The following is an 18,379-nucleotide window of genomic DNA, read 5'->3' as shown; positions in this document are numbered from 1 at the left end:
GCAGAATAAATCATCAAAATATCTGTGGTTTGGCTTTGCTTGAGAAGGCTTCTTGGGCTTTTGAGTCCAAAAGAAACCTGTGTAACTGGTAGTGCTTGCCGGTTTGGCTAAACCTAAAATATTTGAGAGAGAGGTCTGAGCTACATTAAAGATAGGAGTTTGTAATGTTTAAAATTAGGATCGATCTATGGTTGTATAGAAAATTTCCCTGTTTTTTTTTTTTTTGTTGAATTCATGCTTCATTTGCTTTTAAGACTTCAAAATAAATTTTAAGCATGGATAAGGATACAATACCTTTTTAGATTAGTCTAAAGGTTTGACCATGAATCTTACCAAAAAAAAATTTGACCACGAATAAATGATGGTATGAACATATCTACCTAATTTTTGACCCACCTGAGCTACATTAAAGGGGAAGGGAAGCGAGAAGAACTTAGCCCCCAATATTCCCCACTCAAAAGTAGTTGGGAGTTGGGACTTCTAAAAATAGTTCTTTTAAGCATGATAACTTACTTTTAATTAACTTTTCTATCAATATTTTTCCTTGTAAAATATATATTAAGCCATGATTAAGGTATGTATCCAAAGTTCCACTCCAAGTACTTGGGACTTGGAATTGATATAAGAGTCACCTGAGTTGTGTGTTCGAAATTCCACTCCTAACAAAGTATTGAGTTTTCCACCCGTACCCTACTCTGCAAAAGGAAAAAGAAATTGAGCAAACCTGATTGTCGTTTGAGTTAACCAATTAGTTGATCACAAATTCACGTTAGTCTGGTTCTAAATTTTGACACTTCGAAAATCGGAATCAAATCAGCCTAGGCCAATCCTGATTCTGGCCGATTTGAATTAGGCTGATCTATTTAGGATTCTCGGGTTAGGACAGATTATGGCTGATTTTGGTCTATTCCTAACCTATTTGGCCCGATTCTGGCTGGACCCAATCTGGATCCTGATTCTGAGTTTTAAATCCTTGGAAAGTCATTTCTGTAGAACTGTAAAAAATGTGCAAAGGTGGTTGCGAATGGCGTCTTAACCATGGGCATAAACTTGCATTAATCATAATACTCTGGTGTTAGGAGGTTACTTAGAAAGCTAAATTAATGAAGTGCTCCAACCGGTGCCCAAAAAAAAAAACAATGGGCTCAAGATAACCAACAAAAACAAGGGAGAATTGATGGACTTATTCATGAAAATGAACAAATCACATAAATACAACTCAACTCAACCTTATCCCAACTGAAAAGGATCGGTTACATGGATCCTTTCTCGATCAAATCATATAAATAACAGAAACTTTCAACATAAACAAGCACTTCAAAATTCATATAAGACCAAATGGTTCAGGTAGTGACTCAAACCGGTGATCAAATATGGGCCCCTGTTCAGATGTATCATCAACACTGTGCAGCCAGTTTGTGTTCTTCAAGTCTTCTTTGAGCAGAATTGCATCATATCGGGTACTCTCATAAATGTCTGGCTCACTCAGTTTTGCAGAAAATCGACCATCATCTTCTTCGACCTCACCATCTAGTGAGTTATCCATACAATTTCCGTTCTCTATCATGGAACCGTTACTGCTTACAGGTTGGTCACTGCTACTGCTTACTGAAACTGGAGGATCCAATGGACGAGCAGGTTGACTTTTTGGAGCGCTAGAGCGAATGCTCTGAGGGAAAAGGGTGGTGCCTGAGAGAGAACGAATGCTCCCTGCGCCATGCCGGATATCCTGCATAATGTAATATAGTAACTTACTTAAATTAAAGACTAATATCAACATAACCTGAAAAAGTAAAGTTCCACCAACTTCCAACCAAACTGATGGTTCTTTGGTTCCCTCCTACAAGACATGCCACTGAAAAATGACCCCATAAGATAACCAGTGTTCTGAGGCCTGGCCTGGAAGTCAAACCATTTTAACCTCATAAGATAACCCTCAACTTGTTCACTTGTCCAGGGCAAGGCTGGTTCTCAGAACATTACTCCAGATCATTGCTTTAACATCAAGAAGAATTCAAATACAACACAATTAGGATGATTCAGTGGGATAAGTTATTATAACTGCAGATGAGATTAATGAATGGTGGTCTCAATCCACCTTAATTTCCACCATATTTCAAACACAGAAAAGTTGGAACCACCTAAATTTCCACCACATTTCTAACACACAAAAGTTGGAAAGGGTTCGTAAATGGGTACGTGCTGGAGGTTTTAACACATTCCCTTTTCCAGTGAGTAATGGAGAAAAGAGACATACCATATGCTTGAGAGCCATATCAAGAGACTTCTTTGAGATTGTTCTTCCAAACCCAGTACTCTCAGTGGCTGAGGTAGACTTTGCAGGTTTCCGCATTGAAGGCTCTGGGATTGGTGGTGTCTTCTGTGATTCAGGTGCACCAATGTCGTGTCCATTGGCATGCAACCGGCCCCTTCCAGAAATTTCAGGAAGCCTCCCCCTCGTGACAATAGGTGATGGCTGCCTGCGTGGTGGATTTACAGGCCCTGATGCCTCTGAGTTTCCCCTGGCAGTGACTGCAACACCTGGGCGAGATCTACCAGCAGATACAGGTCGGTCTGGCAATGTTGTCCTTAGGTTTGGTGGTGTTTCATGTGGGAAATCAGGGGGAACAATTGGCTGCTGTGGAGGGCGTGGTCGTGGACCTGGAGAGCTTCCTCGAGATGGCGGTGCTGGATTCCGGCCATTTGGAAGGACCCGTCCCACAGAAATGGAGCGACCTGGTGCTGGAGCTGAAGCAGGAGCTGGAGTAGGGGTCCGACGAGTGGGAGTTGATGGCCGTGAATTTGATCGAGTGGATATAGAACTCAAGTTTCCAAGGGTTTGATGTCCGTTAGTTGGGGTTGATGGTCTTGAGTTCTGGGTAACTCGAGTTTTCTCTCCATAAGAACTGGTGGGAGCTGGCCGTGATTTGGCAGGAGTAGATGATCGTGATTGCACTGGACGTGCAGATTGAGTTATAGGTCTTGCTGTAGAACTTGAACGGCTAGTTGGAGTAGATGGTCTAGAAGATGTAACTGACATTGAGCTGGTGTTGAGAATTGAGAAGGACCTGTTAGAATTGGAGGAATAGGTATTGTGGTGCACAGTAGATGATATGGAAGGGCGAGTAACTGAACTACTTCTAATTGGTTTTGAGGAATAACTATTATCTGAATGTGTTGCTGAAAGCTGCAAACAGAGAGAGAATGAGACATTAGCACTTCAAATGAATAAAAACTTTGGAAAGCTAATGCCATAGTTCGAAGTTTCAACGAAATATTTCAGAAAAGAAATGGCATGCGCATTGAGGTGTCTTCAATGTTTCGTTTCTTTCACCAAAATGGGCCATATTTCAGTGCCATTTCAGTCATTTAGGTGGTATATTTTGGTGCCGACCAGGATTTTGAAATCTTGAACTTTGGATAATGCCACCAGTGGTTTTCACTGGCAACCAATTTTTTTTATAAGATAATACCAAACCATATTCTGACATCATTATTTTGTTGGCTAATAACTTCCTAGAGTGGCAACCAACCAAGTTTACTGTAGCGGCCAAGTTTTGACGTATCAAAAAGTTTGCTACGACAAGCAGACAGCCCAGTAAATATGCAATATTCAGCTTAAGAGCATGATAATGGTAGGGAAACCAAAAGTTCCCGTCAAATAATACTGAAAGTATCAATTTTGGTAATATTGTAATAATTTGAATGATACCCTTTGACCCATTAGTATCTAAAAGAGAGGAAACACCTATATTTTGAAAATACTCTCTCCCTTTCATTTCAACTACATTGCTTTCCGCTGTCTTCTTTGACAAAAAATATTATGTGATAAAATATGGTATTTGTGTTATTCAATTTTCCCTACTTGATTTTAATAAGAATTTTTTCCAAATGATTAGCATGCAAAGATCTACATATGCCAATAGATGCACTGGTTTTTCTTTATTTTTGAAACTAAATTCTAAGAAAATAAACCTTGTACCCAAGCATTGATCAGTCATTGTAGTAATTCACACATATCCCCAAGAGTAGTTTACTTGAGCTTCCAAAGAGATTTTATGTGCATTAAATTTTTTAACATTCATGTGTATTCATTGATACAACTCCAAAATTGATCCACTGATACTTCCATCAATACTGATGCATTAGCCATCTAAAACTAACTTAAACCTCAGCTGGAACTGGTAAATATATCAGTTCCATTCAGTTGAGCTTCCAATTATGTCAGCAACAAAGAAGCATCTCAGAATGCCTTGTACAGCCCACATTTCCAAGGGAATTGAAACACATTGCTTGACATGCAACAGGGGGAGCTCTCTTTTAGAGATAGAATGAATGAACTGATCGGATGCATACAATGACCAGAGTGGCTTGACATACTTGCCACTTTCTTGTACAATAGGAAGCTGGACTTCTTGTCCACGGGAAGTGGTCATTTTCATTTTTTTCAGGTGTGGTTGTTTTCAGTTGTTAAATGCTGATAAACAGTTAAAATGACTACTGTAGTACCATCCTCAGTAATTTAAACATCCAAAAAACTAAGAAAATTGGAACAAATTGAGTTGTACAAAACAAAAAAAGTAAGGAAGAATGTACCCTTGAAGCCTTGGTGGTGGAGGCAGATCTAACAGAGGAACTGCTCCTAGGAGCCAGTAAAGTTGATTGAGGCTCAGTAGAATCCAACGAAGAAACAAGGGGAGTTCCAGGAGGAGTGAGAAGCCTATGCATACAGATTAAACAAGACAAGCATTAGCTGCAAATACCAGTTTGCGTTTCCATAGAGTAACTATTGCAGTGAGTAAGGTTACAAAGGATTATCAGAAAGATTTTCATTTGAAACAACACCCCCACCACCCCCACCCCAAAAACAAAAAAATATGAAATAAAATAAAAACCAAGAAAATGTTTATCTCCTACGTGAAAAGCAAAGAAATTGTACACTTACTGTACTCATTTTCAGTCACTTGGGATGAGATAACATCACTGACTAGGAAATTCAGGGGCCATACGTGCCTATCAAGTCCTTTATTTTTTTTTGGGAGGGGGGGTTGTAGATAATATGCCTACCAAGTCAATATTAACTCAGTGTAATAGAATCTGAGGTATCTGGATATTGATAAAAGTTTAATAAATTCACCTCTTTGGTCCATGTCACAGGTTTAAGATATTGGCTTTTGGAGCTGGCAAGTTTCAGCGTCAAAGTGGCTCTAGGAATAGATTACAGGGACCATATTTGATTATGTCAATTAATTACTTGACTGGTAGGTCAATAATTACGCTTGCCTTAATTAGATATGAAAGGCACCAGAGAAATTTACATGGAAGATTGAGGTAGACAAGCCCTCAAAGCATAAATAATTCAGAGATTTATCAGAAAACTTTAAAGATGTCCTTGGAAAAAAAGGGACGTGAGACCAAGGATACCTACTGAATGGTAATAAAACTAGAAATAGCAACTTATAAAGCAAAAAACTTGTAAGACTCTAATCATGGAACAAAAGTAACCCAAAAATATATTTTTATCGAGGTGCCCTGATGTCAACTTAGAGCCGAATTCCTAGGCTGGTAGGCACCGAACAACAACTAACCCTCCAGACACCTACTAGGAAAAAGTTTGTTAACTCACTGTAATTGAGAAATCCAACTGCAATATGGATTTCAAGAATAAATGTAATCAGACTGACTCGTTTGATGTGGATTTCTGAATTATAGCAAATATGGCTGTCAATAATCAGGAAGTTTGAAGAGGATTTTAAGTCCGAACAGTTCAGTATGGATTTGGTTAATGCCATAAAAAGGAACAAGTTTCAGATAACTTTGCTGCGCCTCTAACGTGAGGTGCATTTATATTCCAGAAAAAAATAATATAGATAAGTTATAGTAAAGTAAACAAGTTTTAGTGCAGTTAAGAATTATATAAACGGATATGACGAAATGCTATCTTGCTGACGGACAGGAAAATGTGAACGATTTAACGATAAGCAGATACAAAATCAAATAAAGATATCGAATCAAATTAAAACTAGAGAAGGAAATTACTGATAAATAAAGATTTCGAATCAAATTAAAACTAGAGAAGAAAATTACTGATAAATACCAATCATAATCGTGCTTGCCTCCATCTACTGATGAAAGTAGATCATCCGCTCCATTACTAGCTGGTTTTGCTGATCCACCTGAAAGTCTCCCCAATTTAAGTGACACTGCAACTATTGCAACCAGATATATCAGCGATTCTAATAATTGGTGAACAAAAACTAGAGACCTTTATTAATGAAAGAAAAATAATCTTTTGGTTCAATTTGTACAAAAAAATTGGAATTCACAGGAGAATTAAAGAAAATGAAAAAAAAAAAAACCACAAAGCTGAATTCTGGATTGAAACATTTAAGCGAAGGCAATAAAATTTCAAATTCATCTGTGATGGATTAATCGATTAAAGATAATTATACAAAGAGGAACCGCAAAATTCCAACGGCGCCAGAAGCTCAGAAAAAGAGAAGAAGAAACAATGTGCAAGGCTTCTTAAACCTAATTAAGCAAGCGTTTCGCGGTAAATTTTAAATATCTGAGTCCCTCTTAAACAGGAAGAAGCGTCCGCTATCTGTAATCCGACAATATTGAAAGCTAAACTGAAAATGAGACAGAGAAGAAGCTCGGTTGCTCCAGTAGAAACCAAATCCCACATCATTTTACCCAGAAGGAAGAAAAAAACAGAAATTTTGAAGGGCATTACAGTCAAATGAAACGAAAAGATAAAAGTGCGGGGAAAAGACATTGCCTGACGTCTGGAACAGAAAAAACTAAAAATCCAAAATGATCAGATCCGTACCGTCAGATTCATCAGATGATGTAACAGACAAGCTCCGGCGATTCCTGGAGAAGAGATCCAAGTTCTCATCCGTATCCTTTGTCACTCCGGAGATACTCCTCCCTCTCCGATGCTGCGATCCGTTTAGGACACTCCTTCCTCCGGCGAAGGAATCCCTCGAGCTCCGGTTCATGACGACAAATCAGAAACAGTAAAACCGAAGAGCATGAGAAAAAGGGAATCAAATTATCAGAGAGATCTGTTGTTGATGTGCAGAGAATCAAATGAATGCGTTTTTGAAATTTGAACTTAAAATTCCAAAGAAGGAAGAAGCTCTCTCGGGATTCGGGAACAGATCACAGACTCGAAGACGAAGACTCTCGAGTCTTTCGATGAGATCTGTAGTTCGGGTCTTGGCTTCAAAGCTTGGTTCCCCCTCAGTCACAGCATTAAGAGCAACTAAAGCTGACAGGTAAAGAGAGGTTTTTTTTTTTTTTTTTTTTTTTTTTTTGTTAAGTTGAGAAATACGAGAAGTTATTTCATGTATATCATGAGTTGAGTTGATGGGGCTATGGCCATGCTTTCTTAGCTTCAACTACTGACACGTGAGGAGCGGTGGAGTTTCTCCGACATCTAAATCAGCCAATCAATTCATGAGATCTACTTAATAGATCTCGCTTGCGCGTGATTCCACTCGCGATCTAGATCGGTCTTTTACTGTCGGATTCAAATATGGTCATGGTTGGAGGTATCCGTATCGGGCGATCCGATACTGCACGGTTTTGAAAGTAATCAATATCAATATCTGGTAGATACCATATCGGTGGAACAGTACGGACAAAGGGTAAAGTAGTGAAGAAAGCTCCTCTGTAAGGAAACACATGTGAATTTGTTTGATACGACCACTCCATGCCGATTCTGTATCAATATCGTATCGATTTTGAAGATGACTAATACCTGATCCGATATCGTGCACTAAAACCATGAATATGGTTTAAAATATTGGGATCAGATCACCAATTTGGGTTGGAATCGACTGAGGTCGTTTCTAATTTCACTGATTCATTCTAGATTTTGAACCCGGATCAGATTGTTGTAAGCGAATCGAATTTAGACCATGGTTTAAAAAGCGGAAATAGGATTTGGATCTGGATCAATCCCAATATCGATTTAGATCGGCCGGATTCAAGATTGGCTTTTTGCAATTTCCATTCAGATCAACCTAAGTCGACCAGATTGCATTTGTTAAGCCATGGTCATGCATGACAATGCATGTCCTTTTAATTTCATAAATACCCTTTCATGCTGCCATTAAAAATGTTTAGAGAAACATTTGTGGAAGAAAAATGATGTATATTGTCACGAAACCATATATGAAGTTGTTGTTTTTTGGGTAGAACATATATGAATTCTACATTTCACATATGAGGAGCTGATCATACTCCCGAAATTCTACGTTTAGGGCATATTTTAGCCGATGATATCTAATTTTTTACTAGTCCAAACCAATTTTTGATCTGATCTAGATATGAATTGGCCCAACCAATCCTGATTCCCTTCTTTTAAACCTAGGCTTGATGTCTCTTTCTTTATTAAGCCGAATCCCAGTTCTAAGGTCGGATTGAAATAGACTGGATCGATACAAATTCCGATTCCATTCTGTTAAACCCTCTAGTTTGAGGAGATGAACCTCAAAATTGAGAAAAATCCTCTGCAGTGCGTTATTAATCTTGCGGTGCCTTACAATTCAAGTATAAGAGCTCGGCACTTGGATGATGTAATATCTAACGATGTCGAGCTCGAGAAGCAAGAAAAAAAAAAACTGACTCAATCAAACTTGTACCATTAGATGAAGCATCTCCCATGTGTTGAGCTCTCGGATTCAATCTACAAGACATTGCAAGATAAAACAGAGGATTCTAATCCATGAATCTCATTTTTAGCATGTGATTTGTTGAGGCAGTCCACTCGCGGAATCGCAGGTGTAGAAAACGTTATTCATAATCAAATGATTGATGATAATCCACGCATCGATCAGATCAAATGCTTTTATTTTACTGTAATAATTTAAGAGTATAAATTTAATCAATTCAATTATTTAATTATAATTCCTTAGATGAGATTCCGGATAGACTCCAATCCAATTGTGACTAACCAAATGGCATCTGGAACTGACCCGGGACATATATAGTTAATTCTAGTCTAGTCTGGCTCTGACCTCTGACCGGTTGAGAGTGGCAATACAACTAGTCGGAAGAGTCATACAGCTCACCGTGCCACCATGTCTGTGATCCGTCCGTACAATAGGAACATGTGAGTATACGTGACCAAGAATCTAGTGTTTTTTTTTTTGTTTTTGAGGAGGGGGCATGGTTGTAGTGCATGATATCGGAATGGGTATCAGTGACCCGCAAAACCGATATGATAACGATATGGTATCGAACAAGAATACCTCTGAATTTCTTTAAAAATGAGTTTTTTTATTATCATTTTACCCCTTATCTGTACCGTGCTACCGATGTGGCATCGACATAGTATCGGTGTTGGTGACTAGCAAAATCGATACGTATCGCCCGATACGGATAATACAATACCGATACTTAGAACAATGGAGGGGTTCAACCTAACTATCTTGCTTAATGCATGGATTTAGTGTATGGTATTGGACCGGGTATCGACAGTTTTGGAAACTGATACGTATCAACACAGATTGACCAGTATCAAACAGTTTTGCCCGTACTCCGTAGTTTTTCTAAAAAAATAAGATTTTGGACAATTTCACTCTTGGTCTGTACCATTTCACCAATATGGTATCATCCGATTATCGGGATTGGTGGCTAGTGAATAGTTATACTGTGCAGTATCGACTGATACCTTGAACCATGGTTTCATGGGACTTTGATTACAACTACAAGAGAAGGGAGAGAAAGGAATGCTTTAAAGGTACAAGATGAAGATAGACGAGTCAAACCCATGGTCTCATGGGAGTCTACACTATTTTCCAAGGATTTAGTTGATAGTATCGACATTAGTATTGATCACTGACGATATAGATATCGATACTGATATGTATCAATCGTATCTTAGTATTGATTGTATCGGGTCGATATTGATATGAATCAGTCATATAATCGTATTAGGTTGATACGAAATCAATATAGCATTTTAAAAGAAAAAAAAAAATTAATGTTCGTATTGAATCGATCGATCCATATCAGTCAAGTATCGATATCGGTCACAATTGATACCAATACAAATCGATGGGGGGTGTCGAACTGTTGATTTGCTTGTGACCGGATTGGATCAAGGATAATTGTGATGCCAGTCCCAAATTAGGAAGCAATAAAGGAGGACTTGGTCTTATATTTAGGAATTCATCCGAAGATGCAGTGCTTGCTCTATCTAGTCTTTATGAATTTTCTAAATCTATTGAAGGTGAAGCATTGGCTATCAGGGCTGCTCTACTATGATAGGCTGATGGCCCCTTTATCTACTTTTGTTGATTGTAACTTCAATTATGTTTCTGGTTGACTCTTTAGCTAAGAAGGTTATATCGGTGTTGTGTACGATGATTTGGCCCATTTTTTATCCATGACTTTAGAAGATGTACTCTACATGTAACTATGAATGAAATCCCCCATCCCCCTTACTTAGGAAGGGTTGAGGTTTCAACACCTAATAATTGAAAAAAAAAAAGAATAAATTGTTAATTTTTTTTTAATGTTAAAAATTTACTAAGTTTAGGAGATTTCCAAGTAGTTGATCCAATCTTTGATAAATATAATAATAACAAAAGAGTGATCTGACCCAATCTTTCGTTTTTCAAACCACAAACTTCCCTAAGAATTTATTATGATATTCGGAATTTTTTAAGGTTATCTTGTCAATTCTTTTGATTTAAAATAATGATTTAATCATTAAATAAATAATTCCATGGCAAAAATTGAGATAAAAAATTGGTGAAAAGTCAAGTGAAAAAAATAAGCATTAGCCATTGAAAATAAAAAGGAATAATAAGATAAAATTGAGTGACATAATTAAAATAGATTGACTTAGAATGATTTAAGGGAAAAAGTTCCTCGCATGGGACACTGGGGCCACACCCACGCACAGTGGATGACAAAATGATCGTCATACTCCCCATGTATGATGGAAATTTTGCCTCCCATTGCGTTGTCACGCACGTTCTCATTGGTTGACACATACGACGTGGCCCCTGCATCCCACTCAGAGAATGACTTCCCATATATTTGATATATGGATAATCCAGAAAATACCATAAGTCTCAAATTCTAAATCTGCAAAGTTAAACTTGATATAATGGTAAAGGGGTAGACATTTTGCTACACTTTTTAAAATTATGTATAAATAATACAATAATTTAATTATATTTAATGAATACGTATAATTAAAATATTTACCCAAGAATGCTAGATATGACTTAGGTTAAAAAGATGGTGTCTTCCATGGTTACCTAATGCATTAAATAAATATATTGTAATAATAATTTGTAATTTTATTGTTTTGTTCTTTTGATTTAATCCGCTTTTCTTATAGTGGGGTAAAACATGTACTCGATAAGGATGTGAGACAATGACAATTATTGAAAATGATATATATGATGGTAAATCAGTTTCAAATAACTTTGAAACTCCTTTTTTACCCCTAAGGCCTTGACCTAAAGGATTTTTGGGAATTAGACAATGGACAATCAAAAGAAGGTTAAGTCTTCTTTTTTATTGAAAAGTCCAAGGGTGTGGCGGTCTTTTTATGTTGGGCTGTGTCTTACACGCCCACATACAACACCAGTTAGCATTCTTTCTCCCATTATTTTTTTAAAGTTGTAAAATAAGGGGTTTTTTTTTTTTTTTTTTGGAGGGGTTGAGGGGGTAGGAGAAAGCATGTGTGTTCTCACATAGTTTTGCCACGTGGTAGTTCACATGAATTTGAAATTTTGTGGTTAGATAAACTCGAAAGACTCTGCTAACATTTCATATTTCAGTCAAATCGGAGTTGGCCATGTGGCCAAGAGGGTGCATGGACATATGTGAGAACGTATGCCAATAAACAAGAAGGTATATTGTTGAATTCCAGTCTACAATGGACCACTTTATACAATTAATTAGATATCCCACGATTGAAATTGTCACATCACTCTTCCATGTGATAGAACGAAATGCGCTTGTTCAAAGATTCTATGCTTAGATCATGTCCACAAAAGCTTTAGCTTTAAATGAATTTAAAATTATACCCAATCTACCAACCTGTATATGTGCATGTCTGTTGCATGCTTTTGTGACATTATTTTTGGGGGTTTGTGTGTGTGAAACATTGCATTGTATATTTTTAAAGAGAAAGTTTTCCTCCACTACGGATGATGGAAACCGATGATTTTATAGATATAATACTCCCCCACAAGATGAAAGTTTGAAAATGTTCCTCCCCTCATTATGATCCTCATCCCCCACCATTAATGCCTACACTAATGAGTAATTCCTTCTTCGTGGATGAAGGAAAATCGATTCTTTTTCTTTTTCTTAATGAAGAATCCAAACTAACCCAAAGAACAAGGGGATAAAGAAAATACGGAGAATGTTCTCTGTGCCGCAGCATAGGCTGTGCCCAGGCACATGGGCAGTCTGCGTAGGGAGGCAGGGTGGTCATTGCGCCCACCCCCATGTACCTGGACGCAGCCTGCGCTGCAGCATAGAGAACAACGCCCCAAGAAAATAATAGACCCTTATTTGTAAGTGCTTCTATGTAATGCAAAGAATGTCTTCTTTTTTTTTTTTTTGGTGATTGGGTAAATATTAAATCTAAAATGACCATATTCGTTTTTAGTTGAGCAATAAACGAAAATTTTCTTCTCATTTCAGAATTTATTTCATTTCATCCCAATTTTTAATTTTTTTTATATTTTTAATTCAATTCACTGTAGTGAGTCTATGCCCAATTTGGTTAGAGCTGAAGTGAAATAAAACTTTTATTACTAAAAAGAAGTCAACTGGAGAAAAAAAGAAACACAAATTTTTCAATGGTTGTGCTTAGATAGAACTTTAAGTTACACATGATATTGCAAATTTCAGTTTAATATCAATTAATTTAATGTTAGGTTTGAAGTAATTTTTCATTGAAGACTTAGAGCATTGACTCATAGTCTTGTTATCGGTAGAATCTGGTCATTTTGTGCCACAAAAAATCGTTGGTCAAACTAACCATTGGATAAAAATCGTGTGTTAACTTGCATACATATTCTATCTCCCTACATGTAATAACTTACCATGTTTTGACTTTTATCATCCTTATGTGTTCAATAATCTAAATGAAATTACACCGCAACTATCAAAATTGAAATAATCAATTTTCATACATTCATGTCTTGATACGGAAAAGTGGACTGAGCTAAAAATTTTCAACACGATACCTAGGCATCATCTATACACATTCAGAATGCCATCAAACATTATCACACAAGTTACCAACAATGACAACCAACGATCCATTTGCCTCACATGTTAAATAGCCTCTCCATCTAGGACCATGTGAACTAGTATTTTTCCCCATTGTTCAATTAAACCCTAAATTTAAAAGATCCACTAACTAATCAGGGAGGGATGGTGTGAGTTATTTACATTATCCATCCAAGAGTTCTAAAAGGGGAAAAAAATTAGGCACTTCTATTTAGTTTTCATATAATAAGGGTATGTGAATTTTTTTAACAAGTAATTGCAAATGGTTTGAATCCTAATAAATAGTAAGGACGGAATTCTTTGAGTAAATGGCATAGGAGAGCAAACCAATGAAGTGTGAGAACACGATTTCATACATAAGAGGGCAAAGGGTTCATTTCAAGTAAGTAGGAGAGAGATGGAAAGAGGGTGCTAGCACACCCTACCCTGGCGGCTCAAAGAACCTTTTCCCTAAATAGTAATAATACCAGTAGTTTCACCCTTCAACAGGTTGGTGCAGAGTTTTAAGAATTGGGATCTAATCGGCGATCCTTGCACGGAAATCGTTAGATGGCACTAAAACATCGACAGATCGAATCGAAATCACTGAGACCAATCAAGATCATGATCAAGGTTCAATTTTTTTTGGAAGGGTGGGGGGATCATCAAGTTATTACGGATTTTGGATAAAAAACCCACAATTTAACAAAATATATGACCCTACTCTTATCTGAGCCAACCAACATTTTCTAGGGGACTAATGAGATATGGCACCCATCACCCTCAGAAATTAAGATCAATTTATCATCTCTCCTTATGGACCACAAGGATAGAATACAGAGTACTACTGATTGGATCACCTGTGGGGAACTGAGTTAGGCCACTGGTACCTGACCTTATCGTATGAGAGGAACAGGAGAATCATAAGGTATTTATCAGTATTAGTGGTCGTATTGGTACGATAACCGGTACCAATACTGATACAATTCAAATCAGGGCTGTTTCAACCCGTATCGGGCATAAATTTCAAAGAGAGTCACTTTTTGGCTGACACTTTCGGTCTGTATTGATATCTTATTGATATCAGGTATCGGTGATACTGATACATATCGGCTGATAATGAGGATGTTGATGGATACATAAAACCATGTGATCTAGCTAGGTCCCCAAACAACAATCGTTTTCTTAGTTAGTACATATATAGACACATTAAAACCTGATTTCCATACAAGTTGGCCGAAAATTTAAAGAGAAGGAAACAAACAAAGCCTGATATGGATGTTTATTAAATGTTGTGTTTGGCTGTTTTCTAAGAAAACTTTGGAAAGTCATTTTCTCAAGTGTTAAGGAATAAGTGTCTGATTACCTCCATAGGAAAAGAAAAGGGTCATCTCAAAGATGCTTTCAAGGTATGTCGTCTTTGCCACCAATAAGTGCCTTTCAACCCAACGTTTATTGTCTTCATTTGCTCCACAGCTCTCTCTCTCTCTCTCTCTCTCTCTCTCTCTCTCTCTCTCTCTCTCTCTCTGTCTTGTCAGAAAGCCCATGAAGTCAATCACCATGTCTCGTGATCTTTATTTGGTCGCATGGTCTTTGTACAAGCGTCTGGGTCAATGGGTGAATACGTTTGGGTATCTACCTAAAGGGACAGAGGAGTCATCTCACGGTGTCTTGTGAGAGGGCTTAGAAAACACTACCAAATAGAGATCTTTTCCCCACATATTTTTTATACAATTAGAAATTTCTTTTAAAAAAGAGGGTCCTTTTAGGTGTCACTAGGCCTAGTGAAGTATTATGCTTCACTAATTGGTATTTATCATTTGGTAGTACATTTGTACATGAGTAAGTCTATGTGATAAAGGAACCGCACATTTCTATCTCAATGATCAAATTTTAGTCCAAAATAAATAAGGAAAGTTGCTCGAACTCTGATTCAAAATTTTAGTAAAATTATCAAATTGTCATTAATTTGAGAAAGTATATAATATATAAAGTGGCATCTTTTGTAATTTTAGTTACTTCTTGTACTCATTTTAAGTTGAAATTGTACCAATGAAATACTTGTCTCGTCCTCAATCAAATGAACTAACTCATGTACTGTCATGTGATAAATAATGAAACGATATACTTCACTAGGCATAGTTAAACTCTGCATGTCAAAAGCATAGATATGGTTCGAATCAGATTAATTTGCTCAATTTGCATGGATTTCACATACATAATACATTTTCTTGTGTTCTATACAAGCTTAATTTATTACGTCTAATTACATAAAAATGACAAACCAAAACCCTAGTCTTACAGGAGAAACTAGAAGGTCTTAGCTAAAAGAACAAAGTTTGAAAAGGAAGTTTCCTTTGAGAAAGATGACTCGTGCATATTGGTGTTGATTAATGTAATTTTGAATATTTATTTGATCAAACCTGTTATAGTATTAGGGTTTTCAAATCAAACAAAAGGAGAGTTTAAGGTTACCTGTTAATCCACAAATGCATACTCTTTTAAAGATTTCAGCAGTTGATCAATCAAGCGATCACAAGAGCTAGAAGAACATAGCTCCCATAAGCAACTATTTGCAAACTGTGCAATTAAATTCTCTCCTTACAGTTTGGGGTTCAAAACCCTAAACATAAAACATTAATCACAAGAAGAGATGAGTGATAAAGACAAGAGGAGAGAAAGAGAGACTGAGCAAAATGCATTGAGAGAGGAGAATTTCCTTTGATGGAATTGTGTCTCTTTCCCTTGAGCTATTATATACAAAAGTTTAGTTTCCTTGCATTTTTCAAACTGTCAAGTGGTGAGATCTTATTGAGTAATTCTACTAGGTTCCTTTGTCTAAGGGAATCTTGATTTCTAAAATACAAATGGGAAAAGCGTGGGCATGCCTGCATACCACAAGCTAGCGCCCGCTATGTCTATCTCTCCTCCCCCTTTGAAATGACCCTCTTGCCCCTCTTATATGATACCCAGTCTCGTGCCCCCATTGGTCTCCCGGTAACTTACCGCACATGGACGGTGTACCTATCTCTCTCCCAATAAAAATTATTACAAATAAGGACAATAAAACAAAAAAATAAAAAATAAAAGACTCACTGGACATGGTATTGAGGAAAATTTTCCTACACCCAGAGTGAAAGGTTCACCACCAAATCTAAAAGCATTAGCACTCTCCTAGTCTCCCCCCCACCCCGAAAAAAAATATATGTTGAAAGTTTAAAGTGCCCTTCATTGTTCCCTGGCAATGATCATGGGTGAAAGATTTTTTTTCTTTCACTATGGCTCAAGGAAAACTCAGTCCAATGGTAATAGTCAAAGACTTGTCTTTTCCCTTTTTTGAAACACAATACAATGCTCCACTACTATTAAGATACGGGGCCAATGATTTGTAACATGAGCCGGTAGAAGAGATCTCAACCATTGGCAAATTCAGATTAAAGAATTCTAAAGGGTTTTCTTCTCCAGCACCAAGCCTAGTGAAAGTATAAAGCTTCACCATTTGCCACATGAGAACCAAGTAAGCATCTCATTGGTATCAATTTTGGCTTAAAATAAGTGGAGGAAATAGCTAAGATTACAAAAGATGTCATTTCATTCATATTTTATATTCATCTCTAATTGATGGTACTTTTATAAGTTTACTAAAACTTTGAATCAGAGTTTGAACAACTTTCCTTCCTTTGAAATTAAAATTTGATAATTGAGATGTATATGACATCTTCTATCACATGGACTAACTCATTATTGCCAATTGGCAAATAGTGAAATGGTATTTTTCACTAAGCCTAATGACGCCTAGGAGTCTACAACCCAAAAAATAAGACTCAACAGAAATGGTATTGAGAAAAATTTTCCTTCACCTATGCTGGGAAAAATGACCGGTCAGATGGTAATAGTCAGACCAACACAAATCTTTTACGACGCGCCGCCCTGTCTTGCCTGTGCTGTACAGACACAGGGCCGCGCGCAATAACTGTCTTACCCCCACTCGGACAAGGCGCTCGGACAGAGGTAAGGTGGTCAATACACGCTGCCTTGTATCTACGCAGCACAGCGGGACAGGCAACCCACGCCGTAGAAGATCTGGATCCTAGTCAGACTTGTTTATCCCCCATTTTATAACACAAAAAATACAATGCTCCACTACTATTAAAATATATGAGCCAATAGAAAGATCTCAACCATTGACAAATTCAGATTAGAGAATACTTCGAAATGAAAAAAAAAAATTTATATATATATATATATGGAAAATATCATCTCCCTCCCCTCTAAGTATCTATAATATCAATCCAATCCTCAAGTTTTGAATAATGATAATGCCTTCCCCTACTTTCCAAGATTCTATCAATCATACCCTAATCGTTAAAAAAATGCCATTAAATGATGACGTAGGCATTTACAAATTTTCTAAAACCCCATATTACCCATAATATAATTTTTTCCAATTTTACCCTCTTCAACCCCAAAAATCCCTTTTTCTTCTCTTCCCCCAAAAAACACTCTCTGCGTTTCTTCTTCTTCTTCAACCATTCCAGTTAACCTCAACAGGATTTTTACTTTAACCATTACCCATTACTTTCGATTCTAACCAATCCAACAGCATTTTCCAAACATTGGTTGGGGAAAAGCCAGAACCGTATCAAGATATCGTCACACCCTCTCTCACAGATCCTTCTCATTCGCAGGTCCCGCACCGTGCTCTTAGGAGTGGCAAAAGGTTATCTCATACACTCACACAGCTGTTAGACTGAATCGATCTGGGTATTTTCTGAAACGGCAAAATTCGAACTTTATAGGGCTACCAATCCGATTTGTTTTTTTTGTTTCTTTCTTCCAAGCTAAGGCAGTTCAGATATATTACATTACACTCAGCCATTAATGTGGCAAACCCTTGTATTAGCCTTTGTGCTGATTCTCCAAGATCAAAAAGCAGTTCAATCATAAACCTCCTTTTATGATTTTTCACCTTTTAACTACCAATGCCCCTCTGCGTTTGGCTTTTGCAATTTTCTAAAGTTTCAGACGGTGGGAATGGAGAATAAAGTTTCAAAAACCGAGTGGGTTTGAATCGGCGACACAATCAGGTGATTTTGGGTTTGTCTAGGTGAGTAAGGTG

General features: G+C 37.2%; 1 protein-coding gene across 3 annotated transcripts; it reads right to left on the bottom strand.

Moving 5' to 3' along the window:
* Positions 1-1,209: 1,209 nt before the first annotated feature.
* Positions 1,210-7,131, bottom strand: LOC122652442 (mucin-5AC-like). 3 transcript variants are annotated; one of them, XM_043846178.1, is made up of 5 exons: positions 6,833-7,131; positions 6,098-6,212; positions 4,597-4,720; positions 2,258-3,187; positions 1,210-1,729 (listed from the first exon to the last, which is right to left on the bottom strand). In XM_043846178.1, exons 1-5 carry the CDS (start codon positions 7,002-7,004, stop codon positions 1,325-1,327), a joined length of 1,746 nt encoding a protein of 581 aa, XP_043702113.1. In that variant the 5' UTR covers positions 7,005-7,131; the 3' UTR covers positions 1,210-1,324. The 3 variants fall into 3 exon arrangements, with proteins under 3 accessions (XP_043702113.1, XP_043702116.1, XP_043702114.1); XM_043846181.1 differs by having other exon boundaries at positions 6,098-6,203; XM_043846179.1 differs by having other exon boundaries at positions 6,098-6,209; positions 6,833-7,130.
* Positions 7,132-18,379: the final 11,248 nt, after the last annotated feature.

Source organism: Telopea speciosissima, chromosome 2 (assembly GCF_018873765.1).
Source record: "Telopea speciosissima isolate NSW1024214 ecotype Mountain lineage chromosome 2, Tspe_v1, whole genome shotgun sequence".
Lineage (NCBI taxonomy): Eukaryota > Viridiplantae > Streptophyta > Magnoliopsida > Proteales > Proteaceae > Telopea > Telopea speciosissima.
This window is presented reverse-complemented; position numbering and strand designations above follow the sequence as displayed.

Coding starts and splice junctions, on each gene's coding strand:
- LOC122652442 (XM_043846178.1), bottom strand. CDS start 7,004: ATGAACCGGAGCTCGAGGGATTCCTTCGCCGGAGGAAGGAGTGTCCTA. Junction 4,721..6,097: donor GGCAAGCACGATTATGATTG/GTATTTATCAGT, acceptor CTGTATGCATAG/GCTTCTCACTCCTCCTGGAA. Junction 1,730..2,257: donor ATATGGCTCTCAAGCATATG/GTATGTCTCTTT, acceptor TACATTATGCAG/GATATCCGGCATGGCGCAGG.